At 42.0% G+C, this 19,425-nt stretch overlaps 1 protein-coding gene across 15 annotated transcripts in view; it reads left to right on the plus strand.

Annotated features, from left to right (window-relative positions):
• The window catches only part of CSGALNACT1 (chondroitin sulfate N-acetylgalactosaminyltransferase 1), a 360,764-nt gene that overhangs the window by 312,007 nt on the left and 29,332 nt on the right, over positions 1 to 19,425 (plus strand). For all 15 annotated transcript variants that reach the window (XM_050801850.1, XM_050801848.1, XM_050801852.1 and 12 more), the window contains one exon: positions 11,345 to 11,446. In XM_050801850.1, coding sequence (XP_050657807.1) covers positions 11,345 to 11,446 — 102 coding nt within the window. The remainder of the gene's footprint in view (positions 1 to 11,344; positions 11,447 to 19,425) is intronic.

Raw genomic sequence — 19,425 nt, forward strand, 5'->3', positions numbered from 1 at the left:
TCAAACCCAAAGAAGAGGTTATTCAGGGCATGGTGTCAGGACAACTAGCCAAACATAGCAGAAACAAATGTGATTCTTACTTCACACCAAAAAGCAAAGTAAACTCCATTCAATTAAATATTTAAATGCAATTAACATGCCCATAAAATTACTGGGAGAAAATATAAAGGGCTACTTTAAAAATATTGGATGTTGTCTTTATAAAGTCCTTTCCGTCCCCGGACTGGAGACTATGAACTGCGGTTGACACTGAAGATGACAGTGGAAGCAATCTGTATTTCTTTTTTTTTTTCTCTGTTTTCTAAATATTTATATAGCTACCATATGTTTTATATTTTGTTTAAAGATTCAGTGAAAGATTGTTTTTGGCTTTTATAACTTAAACATGACTTTTTCGTTTGTAAAAGGTAATACTTGGCTATTATAAGATGTTTAAGCAGAGTAGAACAGCACAAGGAATAAATTATTTAAAAAGTCACTCCAGGTCTCACCTCCCGGAATTAACCATTATTAACATTAGTTGAACATCATTCTGGGCAATTTTCTTTGCATAGCTGCAGACAGAAGAATTGCTTGCCAGCTGGGAATAAGTCAGTGCAACATGAGATATACTATACATTCTATTTCTACTTATAGACTTAAAATGCATCTTGCTTAAATTTATAGAAGAAAAAAATGATTGGAATTATCATTTTTTTACTACATTTTGTAACTTGTTTGAAAATTGCAGTACAAAAGGAAATCAGCACAGCTATACTTTCTGCCTTCTGTGTCTCATCTTCTGATTTTTGTTAGCAATCATTTATGTATTTATTTTGAGACAGAGTCTCACAGTCACCCAGGCTGGAGTGCAGTGGCACAGCCTTGGCTCACCACAGCCTCCGCCTCCCAGGTTCAAGTGATTCTCCTGCCTCAGCCTCCTCAGTAGCTGGGATTACAGGCGTGCACCACCACACCCGGCAAATTTTTGTATTTTTAGTAGAGACTGGGTTTCACCATGTTGGTCAAGCTGATCCCAAACTCCTGACCTCAAGTGATCTGCCCACCTCGGCCTCCCAAAGTGCTGTGATTACAGGCATGAGCCGCCGTGCTTGGCTGCAATCTATTACTTTGACCTTGACAGGGTTACAGCCTTTACTTTCTGCTTTATAACTACAGTTTCTACAGTTCTAGTTCTGGATTTAAGTGGATTTCGTGTATTCATCAGCAGTCCTCTTCCAATAACTTTCCATTCCTGAGTTCTTAGCTGGCTATATTGTATGGTCAAGAAAGGTTTTCAAGAAAGGTCACAAGTGTTTGAGAATGGAGTATCTACTTGTTGTCATTATCGTGTACAGACAGCTTAGCTGGGCTTAAAATTCATGGGATACACTTTGCTTCCTCAGGACTTTGTAGATATTCTGGCGTTGAATGATCTGGTGAAGTGTAAGACCACTTTATTTTGTCTCTCTTGTAAATGGCTTTTGCCAGAATGCCTGAAGAATTCCTTAATTAGTCTTTAATTACTTTCACTTATTCACGGTATGTCTCACCTCAGTATCTATTGTCCTTTCCTTTCCTTTCCCCTCCCCCCTCCCTTCCCCCTTCCCCGTTGCTTTCCTTGCTTTCCTTCCTTCCTTCCTTGATGGAGGAGTCTCACTCTGTCACCCAGACTGGAGTGCAGTGGCACAGTCTTGGCTCACTGCAACCTCTGCCTCCTAGGTTCAAGCACTTCTCATGCCTTAATCTCCCTAGTAGCTGGGACTACAGGTGCATGCCACCATGCCCAGCTGCTTTTGGTACTTTTAGTAGAGATAGGGTTTCACCATGTTCGCCAGGCTGGTCTTGAACTCCTGACCTCAGGGGATCTGCCCACCTTGGCCTCCCAAAATGCTGAGATTATAAGTGTGAGCCACCACGCCTGGCCAATGTCTGTCGTTCTTTAACTGATTTTCCTGCAGTACAGTTTCCTTTTTTGCTTTGCGGGTTCTTTCAGGAAAATTTTTGGATGCTTTATTTTTGAGTTCTGTTTGCTTCATTTCTTGGATTCTCTGTTTCATGGACACAATTATATATTTTACACATCTTCTCCATTTGTTAGCATTTATGGTTTTTTTTAACGCCTTACTCTTTTATCTGCTTTCACTTAAACCTTTATTGTGTCAGTAATTTGATTTTCTAACATATCTATTATGTACCTTGCTGTTTCTAATGTATTACTTCTGTGCATTTTGGCTGTTGATTTATTTTCTGAGCACACAGTGTGCCTGCTGATGTTATTCTGTTGCTTTTATTGTTTTCTCATTGGACTTTTTAAAAATTAAATTCATATTTTTGTCAATAAAGTGAAACATTTCTGAGAAATTTTCTTCTGTTTGAGTTACATTTTCTTTCAGACTCATTTTTTTCTTTTGCTTTGCATGCTGTTTCTTAACTTTTAATTTTGTTCTGATTCTTGGGATGTGGTTGCTATGATTTCTTTTTTATCTTTTCTCATCATGTACAGGGGACTACCCAGCCTTCTGTTTGCTCGAACATAGTATGGGTGGATTCTCCTTGGCTCTCTCCTCATCTTGACTGAGAATTGTGGGTATTTTGAGGACAGGGTATTTCTCTGTTCACTTTATTTGTAGTATAAAAGCTGGATGTAGGAGAGGAAGAACCCCCAGGGGCTTTGTACTGCCTTTGTTGAAGTTCCCTGTTCTTCTGGCTCCTCTGAGCCCTGGGATGGATACGTGAGTTTTACCAGGCTCACCTGGTGTAGGAGGAATTAATTGTTTTCCCAAAGGGTAGATGTATCATATTTGGCTCTCAGAATGCCTTCACATAAGGGCTGAGGCCTGGGACATGACAAAGAGTCGGCACCACTTATTCACGTCTCCAGCTCACTTGCTCGTCTTCAACAGCTCTTTCCACGCCTACCAGTCAAAAAGAGGAAAAAGGAAAGTTTTGGCTGTTTCTAACGGTTCTGTGGGTTGTGGGGGAAATGCATATATGTCGTCGGCTCTCAGTATTTCTAATCCCTTCTCCTCTAACTGTTCTGATAAAATATCTTGACTACATGTGATTAACTTTTTTCATTTGCTTACGTCACATCTCCCCTTCCCCGCTCCATTTTTTTTTTTTTTTTTATTTGTAGCGGTTAGTTCACAAGCTTAGTTCGCAAGTAGTTGGGATGCAACTACCTTCCCTCTCCACTTTCATTACAATTTGTAGAAAGACCAAAATGGCCCCCTGTGGCTCTTCCTGCTGTTGGTGCCGAGGTCCTAGGTGGAAGCCAAGGTCTCCTGTGTCTTCCCTAGGTCCCACAGGTTGCCTTCTCACGCCTGGACCTGTGTCTCTTCTGTTTTCTCACCAATTCACTTCCCTTCTGGAGGTGGCCAGTGGGGCCAGGAGCCACAGGGAGCTAATGTAGAACCTTCCATTTCTTTCCTTGGCCTCCAGTCTGTTGAAATTCACAGCAGAAGATTATGTCTCCCTCATTGGTCATTTATTGGTGGCAAAATTGTTGCCATTTTCAACTATTTTTGGCACACAGTTTGCAGTGATTGCTGTTTGAGATTAATGCATTTAAAGCATTGTCCTTCCCATGCGTCACCTTTAAAATATCAGCACCCTTTGCTCTCATACAGTTGGTTGAGGAATCCTTTACGTGTTGCCTCATATATGTCAGCTTTAGTATCTTCTGTAAAAGCAAAGTCTTGGTCCAGATGGGCCCAGCTCCTTGCAGTTCTATGCAGATTATTACCAGTAGTAGGTTATTCCACATCAGCATCAGTTTGTTAATTACTCACCTAGAAAAGACTTGCATGGCTTAAACTTATAATAAATATGTCTTCTTGGACAGAAGGAAGAGATGTGGAACCTGGAATTCCCAAGAAAGAGCAGCCTTGGTCATGAGGCACAAAGTGGTTCTGGGGAAGGCTAGGTCTGCAGAAAATGGCTCACCCGGGGTGCTGGCCAGGCACGGGTATAATCTGCAAGGAAGCAAAGGCTACATCTTTGTGCTCTAGAACAGTGCTTGGGGTGGTCCCTGGGGACGAAATAGATTCCTTGGTGTGCAGAGTGTGTGGACTAAGTTATTTATTGTCATTATTGTTTCTTGTCATTATAGTCATCTCAACTACTCTCAAAAATTATTTGTGTTTTAAAAAATACAAGTTTAATAAAACAATTTTTATTAAGTTCGATGAACAAGGACTCAATAACAATATGAGAAGAGGGACAGGTCCACCTAAAAATTGAGACTAATAGAAAGTTAAAACCTGTCAAAAACACTAGGTTTCAGAACGTCCCAAAAGGCAAGGAGAAAGGGGTAAAATAAAGGCCAGAGTCCTCCGGCTGTTCATATTTAGTGAAGAGAAGTCTGTCATCCACTGGGTGAGATGAGCTTTCTCCTAGCACCCAGACCCTAAGGGCCTTCATTTAAGAGGCACTGAACCACCAAATAAATGATACTCCTCAAATTTACAAGAAATCATGATGCTAAAACTTGATGCTAAAGCTTGAGTATTGTCATCTCTCAGTGAGAATAAAAGTCCCACTGCACCCCTCAATAGCAATATAGACTACTCTGTTCTTGGTGCTGTGGGTCTATGTATGTGCTGTGTGAGTCCATTTTGTTTTTGTGGTTTTTTTAGAGACAGGGTCTCTAAAAAAGCTCAGTAGCCCAAGCTAGTGTGCAGTGGTGCGATCATGGCTCACTGCAGCCTCAAACTCCTGGCCTCCAGTGATCCTCCCACCTCAGACTCCTGAGTAGCTGGGACTAGAGATGCATGCCAACACATCCATCCTGATTTTTCGTAGAGACAAAGTCTTGCTATGTTGCCCAGGCTGGCTTCAAACTCCTGACCTCAAGTGATCTTCCGTAAAGATCATTTTACAACCTGCCTCAGCCTCCCAGAGTTTTGGGATTACAGGTGTGAGACACTGTACCTGCAAATGACTTCATTTTTATTTATGGAAATCAGATGCCTGGAACTGTGGCAGGCTTCTCCTCTCCTGCCGTCATTGTCCTGGCTAATGTGGGACCCTCACAGGCTTCAGGTGCCGTTTCTTCACCCCTTGATGCCCCTCCCCTCCGCCTCTCTTGGGTCTCTGCAGACTCTACCTGTGGCTGGGAACAGAGGGAGCTCACCAAGGAAAGCTTGGTTTAAATGTAACTCCTGCTGTTTTTCTGTTTCCTTTTTGTCCAGTCGCATATTGGCTTAAACCTACTTCATCTTCCTCTTCTTCTCCTTCTCCTCCTTCTCCCCCTCCCTCTCTTCCCATATTCCTCCTCCTCCCCCTCTTCCTCCTCCTCCCCCTCTTCTTCCCCCTCCCCTCTTCCTCCGACCCCTGTTCTTCCCCCTCCTCTTCCTCCCACCCCTCTTCTTCCCCCTCCCCCTTCCTCCCCTTTCCACTCCTCTTCTGCCTCCTCTGCCCCCTCCTCTTCCCCCTCCTCCCCCTCCTTTTCCTCCCCCCCTCCCTCCCTTCCCCTCCTCCCCTTCCTTTTCCCCCTCCTCCCCCTCCTCTCCCTCCCTCCCCCTCCTCCCCTCCTCCCCTTCCTCCCCTTCCTCCCTTTCCTCCCCTTCCTCCTCCTCCTCCCCCTCTTTCTTCTTTCGTCTTCCACACCATTTTGCTGTTGAAACTATTCTCAAATTTGTTTTTTGGCTGCTTTGTTTCTCTTACCTTCCGTATTCTAGATTTTAAGCCAGCTGGTTACTTCATTGTTTATTTTGCTTGTGATAGCAGGAAGAACCTCATAATAACAAAGCTATAGATTTTCTTTGGTCTTTATCTCTGAGCCTCTCTGATGGGAAAAAGGCAGAATTTTTATGGAAAATATTCTTTACTTTGCTTTAAAAAAAATCTTTCTCAATTCCAAGTTTACTTGATTTTTTATTTTGACTGCTTCCAGCTGGACTGAGAACCCTTTTTCATGTTGCTATATTCCTCCTCAGACTTGACTGGTAATTTTTGTCTTAATGTTCTCTTTCTAACATTTATGATATTTTAATATAGTATCAAGGAAATCTTGTACTTGAATTTTCTTTAGCAGTTCCCTTTTATTCATTTTGTTGGCCTAGAACCATTAAGATGGTTCTGAAAATCTCAGGAAAATTATTTTAAAGCAGTAAGTATAGAATCTTGGAAATTGAAATGAGCCTGGCATGTTAAAGCTAGGCTGGTTTTGTGACAGAAAGGCCTCAGGTCATCAAATGTTGGATCATGATAGAGATTCCTAGTTCCTTTGTGTTCCCCAACAGGAAAATGATATATTTTGCATAGTCTAATCCTCCTGCCTTCCCCAAGCCCCTCTACCTCTCCCATAGGCCATTTCACTCTTTGTACACCAGAGCTGCACCAAGAAAGTTGGATGGCAAATGTGTTTGAGAGATACTAATCTATATCATTCATTGTATTTGGATAAAGGTTTCTCTTTGGGGACTTTTAGAAATTGGTTTTTATTTCACTTGAGCCAGGGGTTATGTAGGAACATCTATCTAGCCAAGAGTAAAAAATGACCAAATGGCAAATGATCTCATTTTCTGTTTTGAAATGGACAGTCAGGAAAATAGGTCCAAATTGCTTGATTGAGAGTCAAAATTTACTCATTTCTTAACACTGATCAGACTACTCAAATGATGGAATAGAATAATTATATATCAATAAGTTTATCTTGACACAGGGGAGGGGAGATGACCCTCTAAACCAAAAGAAGAATGCTGATTTTAAAGCCATATTTTAGTTAGCCCGATTAACTCTCTTCATTTCCAATTTCTTTGTGCCAAGGAATTTCTTCTTGTAACCATGGAAGACTACAGTGGGAACATCAGGTCTCTTACATGTCATTTCATTTGCATGGGACACTGCTTAAAGCTTAAATAGATGTTCATCACATACCTGAATATTTGAGTAGAAAATTGACTTAGGAAAGAATAGTGAGGTGATTTCCTTGCATCTATGCCTTTCTCAGCTGTCAAAGCCTTGCCTTTGCCCTTGTTCATGTGCGTGGTGGCTACTCACCTGTCAAGGCTCAGCCTGAATCCCCCTCCTCCTCAGTCCCCCTTTTCCTTGCACCCAGTGGAAATAACCATACTCTCCTCTCAGCCTTTTAGCTCATTTTACGTCTGTTACCGTGGTTATTGCATCCTGCATTGTATTATAGTTCTTTAGTTGTCTGTTGCTTCCAAAAAAAATCTATAAAGTTCCTGCAGTAGGGAGGGTGACCAGTTGTCCCAACTGGCTTGGGACTGAGAAGTTTTCTAGGATACAGGATTTTCATTGCTAAAATCTGGAAAATTTCAGGAAAACCTGGATGATTGGTTCCACTGCAAAGACCATACATGGTCATCCTTTGTAACTCTTCCTCCAGTTAGGATAATTCATTGCACGCAAAGGTGCCCAGTAAGTGTTTGTTATTGAATCCATGATTCCCTAGACCACGAAATTATGAGGTATAAAGATAGGTATCCTTAACTGCAAGAAACACAGGTTTCCCCCTCTGTTTCTCTTACCTACTCTGGCAAGATTCCCAACCTTCTCTGGCCCTCTCAGTCTTTCTAGGTATCCTCAGTGATAACTCACACATGTGCAGATGTTAAATTCAACCTCCACTGGCTGCACAAGCATCAGTTGTATGAAGCACACCCATGCTTCTGACAACAGCCAGAGGGGCTATCACTCCGTAATGGCATGGAGCTGCTGCTGCTACCATACCCACCACGATCTCTATCACAGTAACACCATTACATTCCCCAAAAGTCCTGGCTTGAGCTCCCAGTACCCTCAAATTTTGTCTGCTGTGAAGAAAGCCTTCCCATGGTTTTTGTAGCTCTGTCTCTCTAGGACTCACAGGTGAGTCCACAAGAGCTGGCTGGAGAACAGGACCCACCCCAGAGGTGTGCATCACTTTGACAAGCACACTGCCCCTCTGACAAGTCAGTTGTTTTTACTGAGCCTGTTTCTCCCTCAAGACACTGACAGAGAACCAAGGTGATTTTGTACACCCACCTCCCCCTGCTCTGGGACATCTGGCAAGGTCTGGAGACCTGTTTGGTTGTCAAATATGGGACAGGTGGGTGCTCCTGGCATCCAGTTGCTGGAGGACAGGGATGCTGCCACACATCCTACGGTGCACATCATGGCGCCTCCCACAATAAAGCATTAGCGGGTCTAAACTGTTAGCACTGCAGAGGTTGAAAAAGCCTCCCTTAGGATGAGTTATCACCCTAAGGGTACAACCCCTCCTCCAATCAGGCCTCAGATCAGCCTGTCACCAGTCCATCAGATCTGCCTGTTCTATCTGGCTGGTTCCCATCAAAAACTCAGGTTGAACAGTCCTTCCCCACAGCCCATTTACATTTGGAGTTTTCTTGTGGCTTTTCCCTTCCACCTGGCCATACCAGCCCCCCAGCTTTGTAGTGGGGTCCTAGACAGTGAGTCCAAAGCTGTCAGACTTAACAGGCGCATCCCTCATGCGGTCCAGGTGACCTGGGGAGATGACTGCCAGGCAGGTGCTTAGGAAACCTGGCTTTCATGCCTGGCTGCCTCCATAGCTCGGTCAGGTCACTGGAACTCCTTCCCTCGCCTGTATGCTAAGACTGCGAACAATGGCCACGTACCTCCCTCCACAGGGCAGGCATGCGGATCAATAACAGAACTCAAAGACCATGAAGGGCTTTTGGCCTCTTGGGAAACAGAAATATAGGTGTCTAAGTGACTGTGATATATGTTTTGTGATAGGAAATATATCTTAATTAGCCTCTGTACTCTCCGTACCCTCTTGTTACAATATCTAGGGGAAGAACTGGTTTATGGGTTTATTTTTTTGTTTGTTTTAAGAAAAAACATCCTAAGAAGAGTTTTTGTGGAATAGAAACAGAATATTAAGGCCGAGCATGGCGCCTCACACCTTTAATTCCAGCACTTTGGGAGGCCAAGGCGAGTGGATCACCCGAGGTCAGGAGTTCGAGACCAGCCTGGCCAACATGGTGAAACCCTGTATCCACTGAAAATACAAAAATTAGCTGGGCATGGTGGCGCACACTTGTGGTACCAGGTACTCCGGAGACTCAGGTGGGAGGATCACTTGAACCTGGGAGGTTAAGGTTGTGGTGAGCCAAGATAGCACCAGTGCCTGGGTGACAGAGTGGGACCCTGTCTCAGTCAATCAATCAATCAATCAAAGAATTTTCAGGCTTCCAGGTTCAGGCAGAAGAATGACCCAGTGGGAATGGGGAGCTCATGCACAGAGACCATAGGAAAATGATGAGCTCCCCAGAGGGATCTTAGGAGGTTGGAGTTTCCTGAGATTCATGGCAAAGGCTCCATAGACAGTGTTACCAAGGTGTTTATAGAGAAGTGATATCAGAGGCATGTAAGTCTGCCCGAGGGAGCCAGGCACCATGTGTCTGGGTATGAATAACAGTGCAAACCCAGGAGTTTGAATACACAATGAATACAATTCTCCTCCATTCTCATGCATTTTATTTATTTAGTTAGTTAGTTAGTTAGTTACTGTTTTTGAGATGGAATCTTACTCTGTTGCCCAGGCCGGAGTGCACTGGCACCATCTCAGCTCGCTACAACATCTGGCTCCCAGGTTTGAGTGATTCTCCTGCCTCAACCTCCCAAGTAGTTGGTATTACAGGCCTGCACCACCATGCCTGACTGACTTTTGTATTTTTAGTAGATAGAGGGTTTCACCATGTTGACCAGGGTGGTCTTTAACTCCTGACCTCAAGTGATCCTCCTGCCTCGGCCTCTCAAAGTGCTGGGATTACAGGCATGAGCCACCACGCCCGGCCTACTTTACTTTTTAAACTTTTGCCTCTAAAGCGCTGGGATTACAGGCATGAGCCACCATGCCTGGCCTACTTTTTAAACTTTTGCCTCCAAACCAAAAACATATGGACAGAGTCACTCACGTACACGCTCTTTCTCACACACACCTTTCTAGTGGATGGAGTCTACTGAGAATTGTTTAGAGCAAAACAAAGATCGTTCAGCCAGCCAGCCATGGTTTTTCACAGTACGAGACTCATATTCTTCTAAAGCACTTGTTTGTTATATTACAGAGAGTGTTCGTTTTACATAGTACGTAGAGAACTCAAGAGCAGACATGTCTTACTCATTTCTTAAGACCCACTGGTAGAGTATCTGGCCCATGATGTGTTGTCACCAAGTGTTTGTTGAATGAATGAAGGAAAAGAGTACACGAATGAATGGAACGCAACCTTGGAGGTAGACCTCACAACAAATTCTACTTTGTCTTTTTTTTTTTTTTTTTTTTTTTGAGACGGAGTCTCGCTGTGTCACCCAGGCTGGAGTGCAGTGGCGCAATCTTGGTTCACTGCAAGCTCCGCCTCCTGGGTTCACGCCATTCTCCTGCCTCAGCCTCCCGAGTAGCTGGGACTACAGGCGCCTGCCACCATGCCCGGCTAATTTTTTTGTATTTTTAGTAGAGATGGGGCTTCACCGTGTTAGCCAGGATGGTCTCGATCTCCTGACCTCGTGATCCGCCCGCCTCAGCCTCCCAAAGTGCTGGGATTACAGGCGTGAACCACCGTGCCCTGCCTACTTTGCCTTTTTTAAGGCACCTCACCTAGTCGCAGAGAGTAAAGATCCAATGCATCTGTCTTACTGCTTAAAAACAGGAAGTACTTTGAATGGATTTAAAAATACCAGAGAGGGAGACAGCAAAGATGTTATTAGAAAAATGAGAATGCTTATTCTTCATACTTAGCGGGCGACCCTCTCCGGATTCTAGGATGGAATTTTCCCACTGCATGCACAAATTTCAAGCAGCTTTTCTGGCACTTGGCCTTGTATGTGCCTTTATTCTACCCTGGCGGAGGAAGTTAAGGTATTGTCTAGGAAGTTTGTGAAAGGGATATTTTATATAAAGAGGATTTCATTGTTGGTTGGTGATGACTGAGTCTGCAGGGACTGTGGCTAAGTGGGAGCTCCTGGTTTTGAAACATGTCGTTACATCCTAGGCCTCTGTTCTCTATCCTTTGTCTGCTTTTAAACCTCTGCCATTGCTCTGGGTTGCTGAGGTAGCTCTTTCTTCCACCAGAAAGAGACAGAATTCTCAGAACCAAGCCTGTGACCACAGTGAGCCCTGCATGTGTCTTGCCTGGGTCAGTATCATCTTCCCTATTTCTTCCATGTGGAATTCTCATCTTTCTTACCTCTCCCTTTTGGTCTTTTTCCTTACGGAATGGCCAGTCAGAAAGGTCCTGGATTCCCATCTCTGCTCTTCTTGAAGTTTACCTAGTTTCCTTCAAGACCCTTTTGCACTTTACGAAAAGGTATTTGTTTGTGCCGTGCCTGTCAATGTGAAAACAGGCACCAGACATGCATGTGTTTTGTTTTGCAGGGAGATGTGCATTGAGCAGGATGGGAGAGTCCATCTCACTGTTGTTTACTTTGGGAAAGAAGAAATAAATGAAGTCAAAGGAATACTTGAAAACACTTCCAAGTGAGTACAACACGGAGCCGTCATAAGGAGTCCTGGTAACTGAGCTCAGGAACACACATCCAAGGCTGAAACTTCTGCTTAGTTTTATTTTCCTTTACACTGTGGGTGACCTGGGATGGATTGATTGCTGGCTGTGTGCAGGGAAAAGTCTGCACTCCTCTTCCCCAGGAGACTACCCTGCCTGACACTGGTTTTCAGTGTGCATGGGTGATGACTTTGTCATTGGAGATAAACTGCACACATCAAGGGTGAGGAGAACGTGGACTTCTTTGAGCTTCCACATAACTGGATGTTGTCACTTTTAGCACCATAGATGTGGGGACTTCTTTATGTTGCAGAGTAGGAATTAGGGGGAGCACAGCTGTTCAGTGAACTCCGTCTCAGCCATAGCTTCAGAGGCTAAGAGTGAAGTCTATGCTCAGATCTCATCCACTTAGCAAACAGTCTCACCCTTTGGGCTTTCATTCATTAAGTATTTTGAGACATTCAGGGGAAACCAGAAATGGCGGCCGAGGCAGGATCCTTGATCAAACTTACTCAGTGGAATACAAATTATTTAACCGAAAGCTTGAGACCTTCAGTTGTACATTTATACCTAGTTGATCAGTTGCATGGGGAATAAATGTATTCAAAAGCAGCAGAGATGGATTTTTTTCCCCTATAAAAATAAATGAATAAGTAATCCCCATGGCATCTTCTGCCAGTAAGGAAGCCGGAATGGCAGTGCACACTGGCCTGTAGTTTGCCCTGGAGGTTTGCAGGGGGGTGATTTGAGTAATCAGGGTGGGTGGTTTCTAAGCCAGTGAAGCTTTGAGTATGGCCAGTGGTACTCAGGGGCAGAAATAGTCTGAGTAGATCCATATAATGGAGATATAAACAGTACCCTCTGTTTTGAGTTTCTGGTAAATAGTAATAGGATGATAGTTGAAGGATAAGATTCTAAGACTGAGTGTACTTTTTATGCTTTGTTGCTAGTTTTGTATGAATGGGCCCAAGATCTGAATGCTAGTTATAATTGTTCAAGCATTCTTAAGCAGGAGATCAGCAAACTACAGCTCACTGGCCAAATTGGGTCTTGCACCCGTGTTTGTAAGTAAAGTTTTATTGGAATGCAGGCATGCCCATTTGTTTACATATTATTTGTGTCTGCCTTTGTCTACAGCTGTGCAGCTGAGTAGTCACCACAAAGGCTGTGCGACTCGCAAAGCCTAAACTGTTCAGTGTCTGCCTCTTTACAGACAAATTGTGTCCATCTCTGCTCTAAAGCGATAGTGAGTTGAGAGTTTAAAACCAGCAACAACTTAAAGCTATGCCTGTGTCTGAGATCAAATAGAATAAAATAATTGAATATCCTGAATGCAAGTGAAATAGAAATTCCTTGACTCCAGTGCATTACAATGTTCTCACCTCTGCTTAGAAACGAAGAACATGAATGATGTAAATTCATGTCCCCTGCCCTGTGGGTAGGTTTTAACATCTCTGTCAGTGTAAGTCCTAGACATAGGTTCTTTAAAGTTTCCCAGATGATTCTAATGTGAAGCCACAGTTGAGAACAATTGTACCAGAAGGTGGTAGTCCACCTGGGGGCTGCTCCCTCAACTGCAGCCAGCTGGCTGCCCCACCCCGAGAGATTTTAAGCAGCTCCCAAGGTGACTCTGAAGTGCAGCTAGGCTTGACAGCCTCCTTCCTACTGGGTATAGCAGATTTCCAGCACATCAAAGAGTGACCAGACGTTTGCTGAGGGTTACAGGTAACCAAATTTACATGAGTCCCATGGGTAAGTAGAAGGACAGTTTAGACCCCTTGTAGTGACTGCAATGCTTAAGGTCATCCTTTCATCGATACATTCTTCTCCATATCAAATTACCTGGCAAGCTGAATTCTCAACCAGAAGGTAGCTTGGTGAGCAAAGAATGCATAGAATCTGAGTAAGAAAAGTAAAATCATTCGAGTGGTAGAGATGGTTTGCCTCCAATTTTGGCAAACATCTAGTCGTCAATCTATCCAGCTCGCTTCATGCTAGAGACCAGGTTGGTTGGTGTTTAAAGTAACGCTACGTAAACTTTGGCAAAATTAACCTGAACTTCTTAAGTTGTGTATGTATATGTCTATACCTGGTATATGTATATAGTTGTATATGTATATACCTATACCTATACCTAGTTGACTAGTTGCATAGGGAATAAAATAAATAAATTTTCGGTGTTGATATTCTCATTCTATTAACCAGTGATATCTGTAGTGTTGATGTCACTGATGCTTTGGGCCATGTGTTGCCTTCTCTTAGGGTGTTGCTGGTCAGGCCACCTCTCCTAGGAATGCCCAGACCTCTGCAGCCAGCCTGAGTTGACTTCACTCTACCATACCACACTCCACCTTCCAGATCAGTCTTCCTACCTCCCCCACTGCCTTAGCCTTGTCCCCAGACGGGCTGTTGCTTTTAATCCTGTATTTACGACTTACTGCTCCCCAGCCAAACTGGGAGCAGAATTTGATGTTTGTCTTCACTCCCATTATTCTCCTCTTTTGGGGGTTCCTTCCACCCTCCTTTTTGTTAACTCAAACCTCAACCCCTATCACTCCCCACCTAAGTTCCCACCTCTGGAGCTCTTTCTGATTCCCAGTCCTTTACGCTCTGAATTCCAACTGTACTCACTTTCTACACCTCTTATATCTGGCACTTGGTGCGTGATTTGATGATTTACATTTCTTCCTGTTGTCCTAATTTTGCAACTAGATTATAAGCTGCTCAATAAGTAGTACTATGTCTTGTGACTCCTTAATTCCAGCGCTTAGCACGACACCATGCAGAGAAAATGTTCAAGGTTTGTTCATCAAGAGAAAAATAATGCCAGGTATATAGTAAATTTGTGCACATAGTAATATATTTTGTTTCTTTTTGAGACAAGGTCTCGCTCTGTCACCCAGACTAGAGTGCAGTGGTGTGATCATACCTTATTGCAGCCTCCAACTCCTGAGCTTACGTGATCTTCCTAACTTAGCCTCTTTAGTAACTGGGACCACAAGCATGTGCCACCATGCCTGGCTTATTTTTATATATATTTTTTGTAGAGACAGTGTCTCCCTATGTTGCCCAGGCTGGTCTCAAACCCCTGACCTTGAGCAATCAATCCTCTTGTCTCATCCTCCCAAAATTCTGGGATTACAAGTGTGATCCTCTACACCCAGCCTCCCACAGTAATCTATATATAAGCTTATACATGAAACTTTATTTAAACATTTTTAAATTATTTTTAAGGTAATAAAACTTTTGTTCAGAGGTGTCTTATTTCTGAATAATATAACTTGCATAAATTATAGTATTTAATATTCATTACCTGATGAGATAGACACTGTTGTGGGCCCTACTTCATAGATGAAGAAACTGAGACTTAATGAGAATGTGACTCAGGCTGTGGTCTCTGCAATATGGGAGAGCCAGAATCAGAGCCTCGTGTTAAGTTCCACACTTATAGTGTTAGCATACCACCACATTTTCACTCTAATATGCTCGCTCCTAAAACCCATAGTTGTTAGTTGAAAGTAGTAAGATTTATAGTCACACTCAGTGAAATTTATGTTATTTGGAAATCAGTATTGTGATTAAGCTGTTATAAATCCAGTTAAATGCATGTACTTTAATATCTTTTTAAAAATCTTGTTTAGTGACCAGTATGCAATATTTTACACTCTCCCTCCCTAGGTTTATTCTTACTCAATTGAGCTTTGCATTGCAGTTGATTGCTATAGATCAGTGTTCTGCAAACTCCAGTTTGTGATTTATTAGAGGGTTGTGAAATCGATTTTGTGGCTTATGTCCAGTTTTTTAAAAGTGAAGTAGAATAGGATAGAAAATATCAGAGTGAATCACAAGTAGTAAGGATAGATATTCTTTCATGAAAGTTTAATTTCAGTGTGTGTGTGTGTGTGTGTGTGTGTGCTGCATCAGGATGTGTAATATATTCCTTTGTAAGGATCATGGTCAAAATGTTTAAAAGCTACTAGCATAGACAGAAGTACAAATCGGTTCTCAATATCTGATTCTTATTCTATAGATTTTTCCAAGCTTCAGTTAATCTCAGATTAGCTCAGTGGTTCTTCAGTATAAACATACCTTGGAATAACCTCTGGTGCTTTTCAAAATGCAGATTCCTTTAACCCAGGCTCAGCAATCCTGAATCAATGGGCCTGAGATGAAGCCTGGGAACCATCACTGAACTAGTTCCACATATGAAGCTGATGTGGGTGGTTAATGGAACTTACTGTAAGAAATACTGCTTTAGGTGCTTGCTTGGAGCTATGTAATAGGAAATTTTTTGTTGTTGTTGTTTTGGTTTTTTGAGACGGAGTCTCACTCTTTTGCCAGGCTGGATTGCAGTGGGACAATCTTAGCTCACTGCAACCTCCGCCACTTGGGTTCAAGCAATTCTCCTACCTCAGCCTCCCAAGTAGCTGGGACTATAGGTGCGTGCAACCACACCCAGCTAGTTTTTGTACTTTTAATAGAGATGGGGTTTCACCTTGTTGGCCAGGATGGTCCCGATCTCTTGACCTCGTGATCCACCTGCCTTGGCCTCCCAAAGTCCTGGGATTACAGGTGTGAGCCACCGTGCCCGGCCGAAAAAATTTTTTTAATGTAACTGGTAGATGAATTGACATTTACTACACTGTAAGTTGACATTTACTACATTGCAAGTTCATCTTTGCCCAGTCACAAGGACATGAAAGCATCCTTCAGAGGAATCATCTCTGAGATTGAGATGCTAGAAATGAGGCACCGCCCTGCCAAAGAGTGTATGTGATGCTAGGAGAGGGTTGTTGTCATTATCAGGGACCTACCTTGCCAGTGGTTGTGTCAGCATTTCACACCTCTTTGAAATGATTTGACAGATACCTCCAGGAAGATTTTATCTGGGGAAAATGGTTTATTCCAGGATTTTTGTTTGTTCATTTTCAGAAATTTGAGAAGCATTGTTGATTTGCTTTTATTTTTTTTCTTAAACAAGGATTTTTAGATAACCATCTCATTTCCTAAAATGAAATAAGCTGCACAGTAGATCCCTCCCAAGCAGATAATTAGTCTCAGACCCTGGGAAACAGGGGCAGGGAGTTGTACCTTGCAGATGACGGCAGTATCTCAGGCCTCTGACCATCTCACCTGGCATTTGCCAGAGGCTGAGCTAAGCATGATTCTGCTTGGTGTGCCAACTCTTTATGGAGATGTGCCTGCATTCTGAATTGTTTACTGGGGATTTGAATATGCCATATAAATTATGTTGTTGTAAACATGTTAATTTCCTGAGTATGATTATTATATTTTTCTAATGAACCAGAAAAGTATCTTGCTTCTTGGGAGATACATGTCTTCAAAGGTGAAGTTGCCTTGATGTCTGAAACTAACTCAAATGCTTCAGAGAGAGAAAAAAAGCAAATATGGCAAAATGTTAACACTTAGTGAATCTAGCCAAGGATGTGTGGGCACTTATTATACTATTCTTATGGCTTTTCTGAAGGTTTAGAATTTCTCCAGATAAAAATGTGGAGAAGATATATTGTGAAAAACAATGAAATGATATTAGTACATGCAGTGGAATAGAATGCAATGTTTAAAAAAAGAGTCAGAGCAGTGAAAATGGAGTAAAGACCTATGCAAATACTCCTCTCCACAGAAGCAGTAAGAAAATTGGAAAAAAATAGAATCACTTTTCTCAGAACTCTAGAAATTAACCAAAGTTTCCAACAATCTGGAGAGCATTTATCCAAGAAACATGGATGAATTTTGGTGTGAAAGGGAGCTTTGTGGAGGTTTAACTTGCCCTATTCCCATCCCCAACTCCAGCTCTCTGGTAACCTGGAAATCCAACAACCCACAAGCACAGTGATCACCACAGCCTGGCAGCCAGTGGTGGAACAAAATGGGGTTAGAGATCCTTTAAAGCAGGGCTGTCCAATGTTTTGACTTCTCTGGGCCACATTGAAAGAATTGTGTTGGGCCACACGTAAAATATACTAAAACTAATGATACCTGAAGAGCTAAAAATAAAATATAATGTTTAAGGAAAGTTTATGAAGTTGTGTTGGGCTGCATTCAAAGCCGTCCTGGGCCACATGGGTTGGACAAGCTTGCTTTAAAGCATCACAACTGGAGAGTTGTCACTATTTGAACTGTCTGGAGGTTCCTTGGAAGACACCACTCACAAGATTGTCTTTTTGTGACCTGACTCAGAGCTCTTCCAATGCAGAAAGTATTTTCTTCGGGGAGAGCATTTGTCTAAAGCAATTATAGGAAGTGTTTAGCTTTGTGGCTGCCTGAGACAGTAGTTAAGAGCTGGGGCAAACAATAGACTAATCAAAAAGCTTAAAAGGAAAGTCTGGGAGATTAGATATTCATAGGGCCTTTGGAAAGCTCCAGCACATTCCCCAAAACCTAAGGACCATGTATATCTCTAGGGCTATGCTCCTACTTAAAACCCAAGTATGTCCTAAGCTTCCACTTGTGGCTGACCTTCAGTCTCTGTGGAAGCAAGAAGTAAAGGATAAATAAGTCACTGACTGCCTGGCTGAGTGTTGAAGGTGTATCCCAATAAGCAAACAGAATACCTCAGCAAAATCAGAGAGACTTACTGGTTCCAGCCATTTAAGGAAATTGTTGTCCACTCATTAGCTGACCATTAAGTGGTCACACAACAAAGAACTGAGACTTTATAGAATTAGTTCAAAAAAGTCACTAAACGAACAACAACAAACCTGGGGGAAGGAGGAGATTCTAATTTCTAGGCTTGCCATAATACATTTTTTAAAATGTTCAATTGTTAGCAAAAATTATGAGGCATGTGAAGAAACTAAGGCTCATGCACAAGAAGTAAAACATCGGTCTTTAGAACTTGTCCTTGTGGAAGCTCAGATGTTTGACTTAATAGACAAAAATTTTTAATCAGTTGTGTTAAGTATGTTCACAAAAGTAAAAGAAATCACATTTAAAGAACCGAAGTATATGAAAAACATGTTATACTAAGTAGAGGATATCAACAAGGAAGTAGAAACTATTTAAAAGAACCAAATAGAAATCCTAGTGTTGAAAAATACAATAACAAAAATGAAAAATTAATAAGGAAGAGGAGGCTTAACAGCAGGTTTGAAGAAGCAGAAGAAATAATTGGCAGACTTCAAGATAAGCCAACTGCAATGACTCAGTCTCCGAAGAAACAGAAAAAGGAATGAAGAAAATGAAGAAACCTGAGATTCATGGGATACTATCAAGCATACAAACATATGAATAATGGGAGTCAAGAATGGGATAGAGAAGGGGGCATAAAAATATTTGAAGAAATAATGGCCAAAAATTTCTCAAATTTGATGGAAAACATTAATCTACATATTTAATAATCTTAACTCCAAATAGAATAAATTCAAATAAATCCACATTAAACTTATAATCACATTTTTGAAATTCAAAGACAGAGAAAGAGAAGCAACTCATCCAATACAATGGATCCTTGATAAGATTAGTAGCTGAATTCTCATCAGAAACAATGGAGGCCAGAAAGTGGGATGACATATTCAACATGAGAAAAATACTTCAACTAATAATTCTGTTATCAGCAAAACTATTCCATACAAATGAAGGCAAAATTAGGACATTCCCAGATAAACAAATGAAGAGACTAAATCACTAATAAACATGCCCTGTATGAAATACTAAGAGGAGTCCTTGGGGCGGACATGAAAGGACACTAGACAAATCCACTTGAAGACATTAAGATTGCCATTGAAGTAACTATATAGGCAAATATAAAAGACAGTATAAATGTATTTTTGTTTGTGACTCTTTTTTTGTGCTGATTTAAAAGACAGCTGCATACAAAAAAATTATAAATCTGTGTTGATGGGCACACAGTGCACAAAGATGTAATATTAATACAATAACAGCACAAGAATGGAGAGGGAACAAAGGAATAGAAAATCTGACTGGACTTGTA

Source organism: Macaca thibetana, chromosome 8 (genome assembly GCF_024542745.1).
Source record: "Macaca thibetana thibetana isolate TM-01 chromosome 8, ASM2454274v1, whole genome shotgun sequence".
NCBI lineage: Eukaryota > Metazoa > Chordata > Mammalia > Primates > Cercopithecidae > Macaca > Macaca thibetana.